Source organism: Mycteria americana, chromosome 12, assembly GCF_035582795.1.
Source record: "Mycteria americana isolate JAX WOST 10 ecotype Jacksonville Zoo and Gardens chromosome 12, USCA_MyAme_1.0, whole genome shotgun sequence".
Taxonomy (NCBI): Eukaryota; Metazoa; Chordata; class Aves; order Ciconiiformes; family Ciconiidae; genus Mycteria; species Mycteria americana.
This window is the reverse complement of record NC_134376.1, coordinates 6,182,168-6,201,233: the sequence shown is the minus strand read 5'-3', so window position 1 is coordinate 6,201,233 and position 19,066 is coordinate 6,182,168. Positions and strand designations below refer to the sequence as shown.

The following is a 19,066-nucleotide window of genomic DNA, read 5'->3' as shown; positions in this document are numbered from 1 at the left end:
TCTTTCTAAGAACCGTCATTCCCAAAATGCAGTCCCAGATATCCTCTTTTATGATCCCGAGCCTTCATTTCGGTGCTCTTGTCTGTATAATGGGATAACACTATTGACGTCACTTGCAAAGCAATTTCATTTCCACAGAGGAAACATTCTCCAGAAGACAAAGTAAAACTTGTTACATCTTCAATACAGTCTGGGAAGGGGAGCCTTTTTACAATGTCTGAAAGCTTGTCTGGTTTTACCAAGATTATTAAATGCTCTAAGAAGAGACACTGACACTGCACAGAAACCTCTTTTACATACTTAGACCAACAACATTACAATAATTTCACTCTTGTAAGAGCAACGTGTTGTTATCCTCCTTGATACTTTTCCCAATTTGCAACTTAATTCTAGAAAGGCTTCTCTGGCGTTGAATGGACTGCAAACAGGTCTCGGAGCTGTTGCTGCCCTTCCTCTTTCATGAGGCAGAAAGTCCAGGAGCTTGAAGAGGGGCGTGCAGTGGAGTGCAGCGTGGGAAATGTACACTTCTGTGAGCACCAGAGCTAGGAAAGTCTGGTTTTCCCCAAATTTGTGTTTAAAATTTGATCGACTTTGCTGTGAAGATGATGTGAGCTCTAATAGAAACTCTATTAATGACTAGGGCATTTCCACATTATAAAGGCTCCTCCTGTACCCTCACAGGAGTTTTGCAAGGTTTGCACTCTCACTGCACTTCTTCCCCTCTGCTAAAAAATTCCCAAGTCCTCTCTCCTCTATTCAGATGCTAGTTTTCACAAGACTAGTGAGAACTTCATATCTTTCAAAACACTGTGACAAAGAATTTAAACAGTTATTGGACAGCAGATTTATATGCCTATTTCCTGGGTTTTTTTCCATGAGAAGACACTTAACTTAGGTACACTCTGAGCTATAGGCCTCTAGAGTCAAGTCTTTGCCAACTACCTGTTGCACTAGGTTTCAGGAGATAAGCAGTTAACACCGAAGTTACACTTTAGAAGCAAAGAAATCTATTATTTTAAAAATAAATTAAAAAACCAAACCAGAACAAACAAACAAACCACACACAAAAAACACCACAAAAACCCACACCAAAAAAACTTTAAGGAGAAAATCACTTTGGAAAACTAAAGTGCTAAACAACAGTGTTAGCAGTTTAGACCGTCTTAGAAAAACCTATCACATATTTTGACCAAAGAACAATACAGAGGATATAATAGGCTTTCATAACAGTCACCATGGGAGAGAGGTCTCTGCAAAGTGGTCACCTTCAGTCTCAAGAAATCAAAACAGTATATAAAATCTCCCAGGTAACTGCATGTACACAGTTACAAACAGGGATATCTTTAGCCTGAAGACAGACTTAAGACTTAAAAGCAATTTATTTTCCACTTTCCATAATACTTTGAAAATATTTATTAGTGGTTGTCCAGTTCTTAAAAGTAAATTCCATCTAAAATTCATAAAACAACTTTTTTGTGTTTAGCCACTGAAATATTTTGCATTTGTAGATATGGTTATAAATTAATTGCAGCAGCAACACACGTAAGAAGGAAAATTAACAGGTTAGGGCTCTTATCTGGGATTCAGCAGATCTAAGTTCAAAGCCTCATTGAGCCTCAGGCTTTCAGCTTAACCTCGGGCAATTCATTTAACCTCCTCTGTACCTCTGTTACTCATCTGTACAACATCGTATTTAATAAGAATGTCATAATACTTCTTATCTACAGGGTTTATATGATAAACATGCAAAAAATTCCAGCACTAGGATCGGTGTGGGTATCTATAGACACACAGAAGACTCAAAACCTAAACACTTCTCAACAGAACCTTCAGGGCACAAACAGTATCTCCTCTCTAAAAGAGAGTAAAAAACCCACATCTCCCAAAAAGCCCAGAAATTATCATAAAAAAAAAATGTCAGAAGGAAGACATAGCAAAGTTTTCTCCAAGTATCAGAAGCCCTAAACAAGACTACAATAAATGAGAGATATAGGTCTGAGATGTGGACAGCCAGCTCAGAGGGAAAAATCACCTTAATTTCAGATAACAAGGGAAAGGAGAGGAGACAAACCCAGTTAGTTCTGCTCCAGTGTTACGGATGGGGAAATCGGCTATTCCCTGCTGTTACAGAAGGAGCCATGCTAGAGGCAGCACACAGTGCCTGTGGTTTCCAAAGGGGAAACAGAGGTAGCAAGCAGGTGGTGCCAGTTAGTGGACAGCATAGCGGTATCTTCAGGAGAAGCATTTTGATTTTCTGCCTGTCCTGGTGCATTGACTTCTTTGCAAAGGGAAATCTGGGCATGGCCTGGAAGAGGAGTCCAGGACACAGAGGAGGGGTAGATTTGGAACCATGATGACAAAGCCAAAAATAAAAATCAGCAGCTTTCTGATAACCTTAGCACTTTCAGTAACCTGTGGTCAAGGATGGCAGGTAATAACATATAGCGCATTTTATCAGATAAAACAGATTTACCTTATGGGGCTGAGCCATATATTAGATATCCCAATATATGGCTGTAATTTAGCAATCTAGCAGGGATGAGGAGGGAGAGCAAAGAACTGCACTTCTGCTTCCTTACAAACCTTCCACAAAGCAACTTCTGTCCAGAGATAAGGAGGAAAGGCAGCCAAGACCTGATCAAATGAACCAATGGAAGATGTTCAGGCATGTCACTGGAAATAAACCACTTTAAAGAAACACAGCTCAGTTAAGTAAAGAGAAAAATCTGAACAAATACAAATGCATTTCAAAAGAAGATACTCATAACAGACTCTCCATGGGCAGCAGCACAAGCAAGTCAGCTGATAAAGCAGATTCAGCTCCTAAAGCAAATGGAATTCACATTCGCATTTAGTTAGTGGAAATCTACTAGATACCCAAGGGTGATGAACATTAAACAGTGTGAAATTTTATTGCATTTTTCTGCTTCCCTCCTGGGATTTTTATGACGATAACCATTTTTTGCATATAAACAGTGTGATCTCCAAAAGCTTCATTTTAATCGAAGATGTTCCATGAAAATTTAACGTGAGCAAAGGCTTTGAGTGCTAAGGTTTCGTTGTGAAGAATGACATATTTAAATAGTTAGTGAATTAAACCTACATTCATGTTGTGAATGGTAAGGTGACTTAGAAATTCAAACCCAGCAGGTTCTGAAGTACAGTGAATTTGCTCCATCGATAATTTGCAATTTATTTGAATATTCCTGGTGTAGAGAAACTTGTTTAACTGTCTTGTCATGCACAAGACTGATTTCCTGAACACCCACCTACATTATTATTAACATTTATATACTGCCACACTTTGCACTGAGTACACACATATTCCATTTTTAAAGACTGTCGCTATTCCCCCAAAAACACTATTCACAGCAGTCACACTGGGTCAGACCAAATTTAATCTAGCCCAGCACTCTGTCTTCAACAGCAGCCAAGGCAGATGCCTTTGGAGAAATACAAGAGCAGGACAAAGGCATAGCAAAACTTTTGCAGAATATTCTCCATGTCTCCAGCAACTTATAGCTCAGACACTTTCTGAATCAAGTGTGGTACCTTTGTAATTATGGACCTAAATGTATTTTTCTTCCTTTAACATTTTACTCCCTTTTTGAACTTCTACAACATCCTACAGCATGGTATCCCAAGGCTTAATCACTACTCATCATGATTGTGCTGGTTTAAGTCAACAAATTTTATTTGCTGGTCTCTGGTTCCTGTAGAGCAGGCAGACACTCAGCATTAGAGAAAATTGTGAGTTATCCTGAACGCAAAAAGACAGTAACAAGAGAGCATGCAAGGAAGCTGAGGTGATAAAGATACACATCCACATTGTGAAGAGACAGACAATTCTTCACTAAGCAGATATTCTACCTAGCTGCAGGAACTACTGCATAGAAATGAACAAAAATTCCCTACAAATTAAATTGTTTCAACACATTTTTTACTGGTAGCACACAGATAACAAATCTCTAAAGAAAATCCCAAACCAGATTACAACTGTTTTTTTATAGCCCCAAGTATCGGGGAAGTTTTATGAGACAGAGGAAAGAGACAGCAGCTACACAGAACACCCTTCATTTAAAAGGCAGGATAATAAATGAATATAAACACAATGGAAGGAACAAGGAAAATAAATACTGTCTTGTTGTCCTTAGTCATGCTTACAGCTTAAAAGGCAGGTTGGGGGTTGCAGCTATAACGCATCCAAAAACTAACCAGCACCTGGATTTTAAGCAAGGAAGACAAATGACAAACAGAAGGGACTACAAGAATAAAACATTTGTGTGTAAAAGGATGGGAAAAACAGAAGGGAAGAAGAATCTCAGCAATATGAGCAGCTCAAAGATAGGGCAAATGAAAAGGTGATAATAAAAGGAAACTAGCCGCCAGTGAAATATATGTTAAAACAAATAAACCAACAATTGCTACTGAAATTTGAGCACCAGTCAAGAAGCAATGCTGCAATCAAGAAGTTACAAAAGTCCCTCTGGATAACAAAAAGTCACTCTGAACTCATGAGGTTTAGAGGGACGTGCTCAGGGTGACCAGAAAAGGGAGGACAAAGCATACCTGGTGCTTCCTGCTTCATAGAAAACATTCCCCCAAAGTAACGGAGTACTGAAAGAAGTGGTACATGGTTTCTTCTGCAACATTATGAAGGGAGACTCAGGAACCTACGATGGGGAATGATCTTGCATCAACAGAATGCACTAACACCTTATATTGAATCCCCAGCACAAAGCTTAGCACACTGTGAATTCGCAGGATGTACAAGAGAAGCAGCTTAAGAAACCTTCACCCCAAACTGAATGCACTCTCTCTCATTTAGTTAAATAAAAATCCAAATAAAAGACACAAAGGAAGATTTCATTCCCACTTAGATTCCTTTATTCAAAAGAAAGTGTCTTCTGCTGCTTTCCATCTCTGAATTCACAAAAGAAAAAACATAGAACATTTCTGTCTACTCTAAGAAAACTCAGAGCAAAATGATCAGAAGCCCGTATGAGCAGATGAAACCAGAAAGTTTCCATACTAAAACAGTTTCCTCTACCTCAAAATCTCCCCCACTGCCTTTTTTTTTTTTTTTTTTTAAAAACATTTTAGCTACATCTATTGATTTTCCTCCTCCTCCTTCAGGGAATATTCACAGATGTGCAAAGCCACCTCTAACAGCAACATTAGCTGAAGCAAAAAATGAAATTTACACTTGACTGCCTTCTTCAACAATGTGCAATCACCATTTAATAGGAAAATGGAGCAGAGTGCAAACAGGAAAAGGAAAGGCCTGATTAAAACCCACCAGTCCTAGAGCTGACGATACCCCCACTACGGAAACAAGGCACACGCTGAGCTCGGAGGAGCACGACAGCCCCTCACCAGCACTGACAGACAACACGAAGCAGAAGTACCAAGGGGAAGTATTTTTCACTGAGAAGCAGGGTGCTGGCTATCATGATACATCAACTTGCTTTCCTTTTTGTTAAGGAAAACAAAGCAAGTGCTTCAGATACATAGTCATGAGTCCTTTTTGCTAGCTAACAAAAGCCAAATCCACCAGGAAAAACCAAGAAGATGGGGTTTGAGCTCTGAGCATTCCCAAGTCCAGCAGTGACACAGGCCAATCCTTTTCTACCCAAAGGCAACAGAATCTGGGCTCAGCTCCACTATCTGGAAAAAGAGTGAGGCATCCTATCCAAGAGAAGTTGGCTATCTCAGTAGCGTGACTTCAGTAACATCTCTCAAATCCTGCCGCTGCACGGAGTGCCCTTCGCAGCCCACGGGCAGCAGGGGCAGCTTTCAGATGCCCCCGTCAACACTCAGTACGGGCTGGGCTGCCAGTGATAATCCCACCACGGCAAGACTTCTTTCTGTTCGAAAGCAAGCAACTGAAGAGTCAATCCCTTGTTTTGACTTCACTTCAAAACCACGTATACACATCCCCTGTTCAGAAAACTATTAGCTAGATCTGAGAGGCTGCACTAAAGGATGTGCTGCTCACCGCCGTCTACGCCTTAGTGACCGGCGGGATGGTTTCTGAAAAGACAGCACTGACTTGGCCTCACAGCTCAAGCTGGGTTACCTAAGAGTATTCGCCTTACAGCACTGCCCAAAGATTCACTTTCATACTCAGACCATACTGGACAGGTTGATTGTTTTTGTTGTTGTTTTCATTTTTATCATTTATGTTGCAGGTCTGTTGTTAACGGACTCTCATTTACACATGTCAGAGGATGAGAGAAATCACCTAATTACCTGCTTTCCCCATCAGTGAAGGAACAGGGGGCTACCAATTTGCTTTCCATTCCTTTCTCTTTCTTTTTATGTGTGAGATTTACCATCCCCTGTCAGCTGCGAGCTGGAAGAATCATTTTCTAATTATCAAGATTTCTCACACACCAACTTTGAATCCTTGGGCTTTTTTTTCCCCTCCTAAATTAGGAAAATATTCCTTTGAAACAATGTTTCATTTTCAATTGGCTCTGAAAAACGTCTGAATTTCTGCGTAGCTTTTAATTGATATTCACAATACATTATTAATGACAAAACCAAAAGAATATCGCTAGAGCAAACAAGTAAACAGCCCCATTTCTGTAACTTACTGGCAATCTGAATAAAATGATTAGAAAAAGCCTTTAATTTTTTTTACGCTAGGTAGAAACTTTACCTTTTTATTTTGCCAAGTATAGTTTTATTTGTAATATGAGGGAATTTTTAAAACGGTGGTTTTTTGTTAGCTCACTGTCTCAGAATCTTAAATTATCCATTTACGGCCAGGTTGGTGCTTTGCACCTCACCTCCCTCCTTGAGTCATTCTGCCGAGTTGAAGGCAGCTAACCCGTCCTCTGAACTGAACAAGTGGGAGACATTTCATGTCCAGCTGTAATTTCAAAACCAGCTGTAATTACACATTCTAGCAGAGCTAATACATACAACGGGCTCCTTAAGCAGCTGTCAGGATGGTAAACTATTAGTAAAAGAAATCTGCCACCAAAATGGGCTTCTAGGCAGTGCCTCTGACAGTGAGAAACTTCACTGTGTCCAAGCAGGAAAGATGCTAAGAGGCAAAGGGCACTGCTAATTTCAATCTCACTCCCATTTGCCCTTGTAAACTGAAAATACTGACAACATCTTGCTCACGTACATTGTAAAGCTGCAGTAGTAGCTTCGGCCTTATCCAGCTAAACTCAAATTGCAGATCCTTTCTAGATCCCTAGACTGATACTAGGCAAGACTGAGTAACAGACAGACAATCCGCTACTGACAATCTTCAGAGCAAAAGCTTCCAAGAGAAGTATCACAGAGAAAGGAGTACGCTGCTAACATCTAGAAAACTAAAAGATAGGAATTTATCTAACCAGCTGCCTGGGGCAAAACATCTATGCTCAGATAAGTAATGATCAGAGTTTCACTGCCCAACTGCATGATAGGCAGTATCTGCTATTACAGTCACTGAAGTCTGATTACAAGAAAGCTGTATTGAACAAATATGGATCACACCCCGTTTTAAGTGAACATGGGAAGAACGACAGAAAGGATAACACTGTCTGAGCACTCAACAGCACAGCGATTTAACCCCAGCTCGTCAGTGGCAGATTCTAGCTCCGCGTATAAATTGTATGTCTGACATACAACAGCAACAAAACCAATCCTGGAAAGATTCTACATGTTAATAAAATATCATTCATTTCCCTCAGCTATTAAAAAAATAGATCAAGATTTACATCAAAGCACTGCTGGAAAAAGTGAGCAGAAAGTAAGAAGAGATGCAACACAAGGCTGGGGATGAATAACCAAGGTGTGAGCAGCCAAACGAATACAGGCACAAAGTTCAGACATAGTCCTAACTAAGAGATCTTATTCCAGAGGACAGGACAATCGAAACAGCTAAACCGCAGTTCAGAAACATTTCAGCCATAATTTCTTTCTTGAAAGAGCTTTAGATAAAATAAATGAATGTCAGGAAGAAAGCTCCAGTTATATATTTTATAATCGGGCAGTTCTGTTAAGCCAATTGTCTCAGTAAATGACTTCATACCTGGATAAATTCTCAACTTAAAAATGTCATTGCTTTATACATCTAATTCCAGCATTCCCAATACATTTAATAGAAATGACAAGCTCCAAATCTCAGAAACCAGATGAATCCAAATCTGGCTGGCTATGGATGAGCAAAACCAGACAGTAACCAGCAGCACCTTTTTTAGTGTTTTTGTTTGTTTGTTTGTTCTTTAATGTAAGTGATATGGATGCTGGAAGGTCCCAGCTTCTGGAGCATTACAGGAATCAGTATCCCAGAACTGGGACTCCTCCCTTACCCCACTCACAGGCACAGGCAGCAGCCACAGGCTGCAACACTTCGACGCTTTCCTACCCAAATGGAAAAAGATTTAACCTAATCTGTAAGAAATGAAGTCAAAATGCCAGCATCTTGTAAGTGAAAAGATTAATCCCGCTTTGAATTAGATCCAGCACAATGACACAGTGGCCAGGAAATGTTGCAGTAGTGCATACAGCATTGAGTAACAGCTATGATTTCTCCCCTCTATAACTTATTCCACTTGGGTTCTCGCACCTACACTATCACCGTGGTACCAAGTATGTTCCACTACAGTAGCAGCATTACAACTTTGACATATGACACACAGCTTATGGGTTTCTTTCCTTCTTTCCATCCCCAAAGAGGCACGCAGTTTTAATTCATTACCCATTCTTTAAACTACTTGAAACATTTGGTAAAGTTATTTTAATTATGGAGGGTAATATCAAAATACACATTCAGCTGAGAATGGAGGAGCTATATAGTGGGTTTAGATCCATAAAGAATTTAATTTTTTTAACAACCTGAAGAAAACAGTACCTCTTCAAAGGGATCTTTAACCTAAGAAAGTTCTGTTCTACATGAAGAGCTGAGATGTCATTACAAGAAGTCTTTTAGATATCCCAGGCACCAATAATTAGAGTAGCGAACAAAACCACTGAGACCTTAGGTTTCTCCAGGAGGCGAGTACAAAGATTTAACAGTAGATTTGATCTCTGTACCACAGAGCGTGCAGGTGAGCCTGAAACTGCTGCATTTTGTAATCCCAGGACAGAATCACACTTCAGTAAATTGCTGTATATTCTAGCCCAGACAAGAAATTAGAGAGGTACCTATGAATGAGGGCAGGTTGCCATCCAGCCGGTCACAATACAGTCTCTTACCCCCACTACAGGGTAGAATACAATGCTCACCAAGACTGAAACGGAGAATTTTGGCTTAAGCAAACAGACCAGGAAAATTGCTGTAGGTATAAATCAGCCCTGACATTCACAGGAGGCTGTACCATAGCCTCAGACTCTTCCAAATACTTGAGGCTGCAAGCCAGCATTATCTCTAGCAATATTAATAATTAATTTTAATATTAGCTGTTAACCCAAGAGTTGCTTTGAGGCAAATACGGAGACAGATTGAAGACAAATGGTGCTGCCATAAGCTAACAGAAGTAGCAAAAGAAAAACACGCTTAATGAACACAACCCATTCTCTAAGAGGTTCAATCCACTACTGAAAGACAGTATTTTGATTAATTCAAGCAGTTATTTTTCTGCACATAGCTTTTCTGATTTGTAGAGGTCAGCTAATCACAAGGTGTCAAAACAGGGTAATAGTGTCCAACATTTCCAAAATTCTATTTAAAAAAAACTACAAACACCCTCAAAAGATAAGCATTATACTTGTTTAAACAACTAGACTCCCTGCCACAAAGAGAACCCAGACTTTAATACACCTTATAATATAGGACAAATTAAAAAAGCCCCAAGGGCTTCTACCTATGAGTAACACAAGAATAAATTAAACTGTACAGGAAGAATAGAAAGGAATTTTCTCCTTTCTTTTCTAGTATGTCTGTGAACTTTCCCTTTATAAAGCTGCCCTGGGTGACTGACAATATGGTAAGTCTTCAGCCATGCAGATAAAAAAATTTCTACTGCTATGACAGAGAAAATAAATCTGACACTGAGTTGGATACATTATTGGTAATCTGAAAAGACCAGGCAATGCCTTTTCATACTGAGCTTCAGCATGCAACAAGGACCTCCATACAGCATTTTAAGGGGAGCTTCTCCAGTTTCCTACTTAGGACCTAAGACCATTTGAAGTGCTCTGACTTGAAGTCTCTCTGACTCAGGTCCTGGCTAAGGAGTCGACTGTTCTCCACACACCTGTGGCATATGAGTTCTTGATCTGTCACCAGAAGTCATTTAATAGAAACACAGGAATTGGTTACAGGTACTGATATGGCATTTCATCATAATAAAATCAGATATGAACCTGAAGAGATGGATAGATTGTGCTCCTAAAGCCCTACTGATCTGCACTAGGATCCATCAGAGATCGAATCTTTTGCCTCAGAGTATTCTAGTAGATGAACTACCAAGTTTTCTAGGAAATAGAAGTATGCCTTCACAGCTATGAAAAAATTTTGTTTTGTTTGATCACTGTTTTGGATGATCATTCCAAAGAACATAATTAAAAAATGACAGCATTAGATATTAGAGTGAATCTTTATAAGGGGAAAGCATCATTTGTTTGGTTGGGGTTTTTTTTTTTTATTATTTTACACACACACTGTATTACAAAACATTAAAGAGATATAATATATTGGGGTACATGTAAATATATTTACATGCATATACACACATGTATTTACCTCATGAATTCCATGTAAAGTAATATTTATATAGTGTGGAACTCCATGAGACATACATGGCATGAACATGCCAGAGGACTCTGAGCTGACAAAGACATCAAACACCTACAAAGTTTTCTTTCAATCTAACATAGACAATAAAACCAAGATTACCAAACTGAGACTCAGTCTAGAGCTTCTTTAACCATATCCTCAAATCAAACATGTTTTGGGATTTTTTTTGTTTTTATTCTATGCCTGGAAATTTTAATAGAAATGTTATTGTACATTTGAAAACAGAACAAACTTGAGGGATTATATCAAATCAATTCCACCGGGATTTGTGTCCGCTCTAATCCCCTATTCAGTCTCAATCTCATTAACATATCAGGCTTAATTGGCATTTCATCCCTGCATTGTGTCTCCAAAATGAACAAGGTGTAATTATGTTAAAAAGAGCACTTCAACGGTTTTAGTTTAATTCATGTCATTCATCCGCGTCAGAATGAACGCAGATGTTCTATTGCGGGATACAGCAAGAGATGAGCAGCTTTGAAACTACACTTTTTAGTTGAAAACTTTATGTTAAAAAAGTTATTTAAGTGAAACGTAAAACACAGTATTTTCTTCTTTTGTTTCAGTTGCTATACAACATTAACTTTCAAAAGCTGGTTCTGCTTAATTTGATTTTTCATTTTCAAATGAACAGCTGTGTTTAAGTCTAAAAGGCCTTTGTTTAAGCATACAGAGCCCCAGAAAAGGTTTGAACAAAGCATCTTTCTGTAAACACTTGATTACCAGGAAAGGCCTGGCTTTCAAAGTAATCTAGGGGTGTTTTTGCTCTAGGTTCTCTTTTAAAGGAAAAAATTGCATCACTTCTCAGATGTCAAACAACAAAAGCAACAAATGTTTTACTAATTGCATGGGCTTCTTGTATTCAAGGTAAATAAGGGAAGATAGAAGAGGGTTTTCCAAATGGCCATTTTCAAACAATTTTTCCCCCTTCCCCAGTTACAGGCACAAACCCACATTAATGAAAACCACAGCTAATCGGCATCATATTTTACCTGTCAGCAAATCAACCATTCTTGAATTTTGTGGTCAGATGAGTCCTCTGTAATACTGATAGTTCCCGGACAAACGGAGTATTTGTATAAGATATGCTATTTTAATTAATATTTAGGTTCAACAAAGCTACAGAAAACAAGGATGTCAGCTAAGAATCATTTAATAAGGATTCTTTAACTGAATGTTATTGCACATTAAGGAAAAGGCTCAGAGAGGAGGCCCAAGCATCTGCCCAGACTTCCAGTTTTAACATTCATTTTGGTAGTGCTCTACTCCCCGTTTCACGGTTCTTGTAAGAAGTAAATGCACAAGTGGAATTCTCTTTATTTAAAATTAGGTAAGGTTTCTTAAGTCATTACTGGTGAAAATACTTTGGAAATTTAAATATACCTATTAAGCCATTTCCTATTATATTTTCCCAACGGGGAAACATTAAAAATACAACACCTATTGTATAAATTCTGTAATTTCCTAATTACATGGCATCAGGTAAATATGAGACAATTTAGAGTAGCAGGTAAACGTGTAATTAGGGAATTAAGATTTATTATTCAGAATGCATAATAATGATGACTGATTCAAAGGTGCATGCAATCAAAGCAGCAAGCAGAAGTACCTCTGTAAAATCACTGATACAGTAGACAATGGTGGCTCTTAATTCATTACAGGTGACGGGAGTATAATATCCAAATGCACCCCAAGTAATTCATTCACAAACAGATTAAACAGATCATGTAAAAGGTTCTGGTCAAAGTCAGTGTGACGAAAAATCTTTAACAAAAGCAAAGACAGCATTCACAAAAAATATCGGTGTCTTTTTAATCGAGTAATAACCAGTTAATGATGCTTTATTAAAATATGACATGGATTTAGAAATCACAATGCAAATTCCTCTTAGCATGTGCATACACACAACACTGTCTTCCTATCATCTTCTGAAAGGAAAAGGAAATTTAATGTTACCATACCACTTTGTATGCAAAGGATGTAAGTTCTAAACTATTCTAATAAAAAAAGGTAACATACCTATAAGCACCTCTTATGTTTTTAGGGTTTTTTAGCAAACCCCATGTTTTTAGGGTTTTTTAAATCATTATTATTTAAAATCAAGGTTAGACAATGATTCTGTGCATCTTTTTCCTCCCCTATAATACCTGCTGGCCAATTTAATCTACATAAAATAGACAGTAGATGTCTCGAGGATAATTCTCTTCCTACAAGTTTTGTGAAAACAAGCAGCTGGTGAGGGGACAATTGACAATTCACAACTTCACCCTTAAATCCCTGATCTAATCCCTGGTGTTGAATACAGCAACTCACATTCTGCTATCCAAAATACTCCGTAGGAAAAGAGCAATGGAGAGAAAAGGATAGTGGTTTTCCAAGCTAACAAAAAAATCAACGGCAAAATTAAGCACAATTCAGTTTAAAGAAAGCTAATTAACCAAGACTGAGAAATCCATAGGAAATGAAAGCTTTTTCATTGCTCATGAAACTACTTGTTTGGTCTTTCTGATAAGAGCTGCTAAAAGGTCTGTTCAATATTTGACATACTTAACCCTAAAAAGTACTTTTCCCAGGACTGGGAAATTTCAGGCCCCGAGTTCAGAGACATTTAAGCATTTGCTCAATCATCTTATCCAGTTGAAACCCAAGCACACAAGTGGTCCAATTCTTCTTTGGACTGAGACCCACACTACCTGGACACAGTATTACACTTCACTTGCCTTCCTTTATCTACTAACATACACAGGAAAAAGCACAAAAGCAGCAGAAGCTGATCAAGCAGAAGCTCATTTCAGGTTTATCTTCAACTAAGTCAGATTTAATACAAAACAAAATGTATTCATTGATTGCCAGTAATAAAAGTCTGTTTATTTCATGCTACTGTAACTTGGGAGCTAGCACTTATCTCCAGCAATACCATTATGTTTAGTATTCTAAACTTATAAACAACATGACCCTCTAGGCTTGGAAACAAGTCCAAAATCTGATCTGTGTTTTTATTTCAGTATTGCATTTATGACCATACAGTGCAGTTAGAATATAAACAGTTTTAAAGCCACCTGCTTTTGCAAAAGTTATTTTCCATAATTAAGTATTTTCATATCAAAGTCATCCAGGTTATCTAAAAACATTTGTTTTTCCTTCATATATATAATCAAAACCAGCATATGGTATGAAATAAAACTGTAACTACAAGAACACAAGCAAAATAATGTCACTAAAATGATTATTGCAAATCTCAAACCTCAGAAAAAGCAAGACCTTAACTTGCATCACTGTCTTCATTCAAATAAGAGATGCCATAAAACTCTAAGTTATCCTCAATACCAGTTGCATATTTTTATATCTTCTATGACTGTGCTTTTTGACGGGGTCTAGCATTTATCCTGTTAAACCATATCAAGTCTTCTCATCAAAATCCCGTATACTTCATTACTCATCAGTGAAGGGCTATCTTACTTAGAACACCGGACTGTACACTCCTTGCCTCTGGATACCACCCCTCCCAGCAGGTTGTATTTTGAGTTCCCTGATCAACATTAGCAATGGTGCTTATTTTGCACTGCACAGCCTCTTGGCGAGCACAGGCCTCAGGAACCTGTTACAAAGCACCTGAAGGTAGGAAATGTCCATCTGTCATGTCTGCTCAGGAGATGGAAACTATCTACATCTTGTCCCACATTGAGTAGATGTCCAAAGTACTAAAGAGTATACACGTCACGGCATAGCCGTAAGGTAGCCATTACTCAGCACCATCCCCCTTTACGTGATATGAAGCCCATGCACGCACCCACCAGATGAGATAATATGGGTCCAACACATGACAATCACAAGCCTTTGTGAAGCCCAGGAAAAAAGCTGCAGGGAGTGGACTACTGAATTAATTCATATGGCTTACAGACAAGGGCGGGAATGAGTTGCAAGTTCATCAAGAAGCAAAAAGCATCAGCTAAACTGTTCCTAAATGCCACATATGGGTCACAAGTGCCAAGTGAACCATCCATTTTAATAAAAAGTAGATTTCTATGGAAGTCAAAAGCCATGCGCAGTTTAGCTGCTGAAGACTTAATGAACTTGTAATAAATAAGATTTAGGTAAGAGACTACACAGGTACGCACAGAAGGCACATAGAGAAGTCATGCAAATATGGACTTCAACTAAGAATTTTAAGCTTGCTCTTTAAATCTCTAACTCTTAAAAGCCAATTTGTCTGGGATTCATGGTAAAGCAAATTTAAGTGCATGAAAAGTTTTTAACATACAGCTGGGGAGGCTACAGATTGGCCTTCTTTCCTGTAAAATCAAACATGCTAAAATGGCACAATAAATCAATGAAGCTAAGTAGGGAGGTAAAGAACAGTACACAGGAAAGCTTGCTTAATACAAAGAAAATGGAAATGCAGGGAACTGGTAACATTAGTAAGTACAGCCAAAGAAAAAAAAAAGAAGAAAAAAAGATAAGATCAAGAGTTATCTTCAGAAAACATTGAAAGCATATACAGACAGGATAAAAGAAACCGTTGTGTATATAATGATAATTTTACCAGGGATGAGCAAAATGCTTCTTTATATAGGCATGGAGCACTCTACTTGTATATGAGGAAGATAAACTAGAATACCACCTATGTGAGCAATCAATTTTCCAACAACATCAGGAGGTGGAGCTGGGTATTGAATAGGTAACAGAAAAGATTAGGGAAAAGTCAGGTGTACTGGAAGCAAACAGAGAACCACATTTAGGTAATTTTCAACCACTGCTGTTAAAAGTAATCCCACTGCAGCCCCTTACACAGGGCAGAAGCTGTAACAAGTATTTCCTAAGAGCTCCAAAATTCAGCTCAGTTTCAGGTACAGCATCACAGAATATGAGAAGATAAAAAAAAGAAAGATATCATTAAATTATAAAGCAAAATATTTGGGCATCAGATATTTTTAGCTAGGATTGGCAGAAGACTACATTGAAGTAAATCGTAAGTAGCAGAACTGAGAGAAAATTCTACAACTAAACAGAATTTATGTTAATACTGCCTAGGATAAAAATTCAAGGATCTGGCAGAAGCTAGCCCGTAAGGCAGTTCTTGGCTACAGAACTGTGTATATAACTTTCAAATATTTTACTGAAGCTTTCATTATAGGTAATCAAATTAAATCAACAATAGGCCAGCTGTTCTACTCCAGAAAAAAACGTATCTATAGTCATTTGGGGATATATCAAAAGTTATATGTCATGGATTGTGACACAGCCATATTGGTTGTTCCCTCAAATACAGATCAGCAGATGAAATACAACATTCAAAACTCCAATAAGTCAACTGAAAGCATATGACACAATCCCTACAAACTTGGGGTCTGGTCTAGAATCCAAGAGGTTCTTTCCAGTTCCTTCATTTCCATGACAGTCATGGCCAAGCTACAAGTTGCTGAGCAGTACCTGCCCGTACGTAACCACACAGCATGCTCTGCAAAACCCCAGTTACAGAAAGGAAGAATATTCTCTCAGGAAATGGAAAGCACAGGTACAAAGAGTTAATGTACGGAAGAACATTAAGACTACATCCCGCATGATAATCACTCGCAGTGCTTGGTCAGGCCTGCCTCCTGATGCCTCGATCAGTCCCTGCTGAGAAGAGCAGCAGTCTGGTGATTTATACATTTTTTTTGTTTTATTTTAAATGCTGTGTGTACTATGTCAGAAAAAAAAAAAGGAATCTTTTCTAGAAATGCCAAGGAGAATTTCATATAATATTTCTTTAAATTTTAATGAAACATCAAAATGTTTGGGGTTCCCCCCCTCTTGTATGGAAATCACACTACATTGTTGGGAAGCATGCTTTCGTGGTAGTTCTATTATTAAGCCATCATGAAAAATGTATCAAAGACAGTTCCACAAAACTAGTATTTATTTTCTCAAAAGTGAAAATACAACACCAAAAAAAAATCCCAACCTATCAGCGTAAAATCATGCAAAAACACAATCTAACAGAACATTAACAAAAAAAAAAAAATCCAAACTGGAAATACTGCAGAAACAGAAAACTTGACAAGCTTCAATACACACATTCTCTTAATGTGAAAAATAGCACACAACTGGCCCAGCTGTGACACCATCCACTGACTTTCTGCCTAGCCATTTTCCAGGTAACTCAGCAGCTGGAATGCCATGAAGGAATGCCCTCACTTCTATATTAGAGTTAAAATATTAATTTCCAAAAGCCACTTTTGGTGTCTAGGGTTGATGTGATGGGGAGAACCAGTTTACATCTTCTCACATGGATTACCTTAGTATTCTCTGGACTGTCCATGTTAAAGATGTTTTTCACTTGTAGCAACCTTGAGCAAAGTCCTCTGTCTAAAATGGATGATGGAGTAAGCACTGGTGCAGCCTATTTTTCGCTTGTGATCGTCTTTAAAAACTTTCAGGCCCTCACTAGTGTCAAAACCCTTTCCACTGTTCTCTGTGAGGACTTCCAGAACACTCACTTTTCATCAAGGACCAAGGGATCTTATGCTCGCAGGGTGTAACATCATGATGTTTCATCTCTGACAATGCTAAAATTTGCATGACTTGAGAGCAGAAGTAATTTAAGGGAAGAGACTGGTTAATCCTTTCAAGGTACAAATCACAATGGTAAGATCAAACCAATGCAGAGGAGAGCTGCATCCACTAGTCTCCATTGACTTAATGGTGAATAAAATCATATACTTGCACATCTGTTTGAAATGCACATTTTCAGGTCATATGATCCTAGGAATTGTAACTAGGGTCACTTCAGGAGGTACAAGTGAAGTTTGTACCTCCGTGTTCCCCATCCCTATGTAAGTAGCCCCTTGGGAGATGTTAAATCTGCACAGACAAATCCTACATCACCCCACGTCTCCCACAGTGGAGCCTGGGCTGAATGAGGTCTCCTGACAGCAGCAGACAGCTCCCAGAGAGCGCCCATTTTCTACGTGGGCTGCTCTACCTTCATGTAACACGATCAAAGTATATATCAGGAAGAAACCACAAGCTCCTGAGAAGGAAGGCTGAAAAGCAAGATACCACAACTACAACAATTCCTCCAGCTCACTGCCTGCATCTGAAACAGCACTTTGGGGAAAAGCAACAGCCAGGACTAGGCTGCTATCTGTGGCAGCCTGCTCGCAGAGACCCATGAGATACGGACAAACAAGTCAAAGGATGTGTTGTGTAGCACGTGTAGATAATTTTGATGCTTGTGAGAAATGTCAGATCCCCGGTGCACATGTTGCACCACTGATAAAAAAAGCACACTGTAAATTGGACGTGGCACATCAACATGTCAGTAGGACCATGCAAGGGTACAGATATGGGACCGCAGCATATAGTTTTTGAGAGCTCCCATACTAGGCTCTGAGGAGCTGCAGTACACAGCATTTTTTCCAGAAAGAGACACCTCCCACATTCTCCCACATATGGTTTATTAATAAGTCAATGAAACTTATTTACAGAATATATTGATGACACAACAGTTCCTGGATCTCCCGACACCCTCTGATCAGCTAGGTCTTTTATACCTTGCACATTATAAATACAGCATCTTAAAAATTAAATAACGAGAAACCCTTGAAAATTTTAGTGTGCTAGAAAAAAGGTTTCAAGAACACACCATCAAGTTCTAGCTTCCTGGATGCTGCTAAGAGAACATTTCTCATTCCCTTCAGCTTTTTTCCTTTTTTCCATTAGTATTTCTGTCACCCTCCTTTTGCCTGGGACAAAGAACCAAACAGGATTTCCCAGCACAATGCACGCCCATTCCTCAGCTTGGCTGTTCTCCTAGACATGAACAGCCTATAATCAAAAAGAAATAATAATCATAATACAAACAGCTGGATTCATATTCCTCTCCATAGATTGCAAACCCATATATTTTCTGTACAAAGAGGTGAACTCTGTATTTCTTATGGCTAAATGGTGTTTGTGTAAAGAAGGCTTGCTTCATGCTGGGCTGATGGTTTCACTTGTGTAGGGTTTTATTTTGTAGTCACTTTTCTCTTACCAAACCACCTTTTTTCCTCCAGATGAGGAGGGGAAAGCACAATAGCAGGGTACAATGGGAAAGTACAAATACTTTCAGATTCACAGATTTGAGAGTTAAATACAACACCTACTTGTTCTTGTGAGATTAGGAAGTGCTGGCTTGCTACAATCACCCTTTCAGTTTATATTAGAAATCCTCAGTGTCTGTAAGTCATGACTTTGCTTCCCGAAATATTCTTCAATCCTGCATCGTAGCCTCAGTTTGTAAATGACATTTGCTTTTTAATTCTACAAATTATATAAGCAGTGACTCCTCATGCTATT

The 19,066-nt window shown here is 38.6% G+C and overlaps 1 protein-coding gene across 5 annotated transcripts in view; it reads right to left on the bottom strand.

The window, feature by feature from the left end:
* The window catches only part of MAD1L1 (mitotic arrest deficient 1 like 1), a 381,442-nt gene that overhangs the window by 289,175 nt on the left and 73,201 nt on the right, over nt 1–19,066 (bottom strand). Inside the window, exon 2 of one of the 5 annotated variants that reach the window (XM_075514962.1) lies at nt 4,570–4,673. The exons of the other annotated variants lie outside the window; for them this stretch is intronic. Within the exon in view, the coding sequence (XP_075371077.1) occupies nt 4,570–4,652 (83 nt within the window). The 5' untranslated portion in view covers nt 4,653–4,673. The remainder of the gene's footprint in view (nt 1–4,569; nt 4,674–19,066) is intronic. 5 annotated transcript variants of the gene reach the window in all.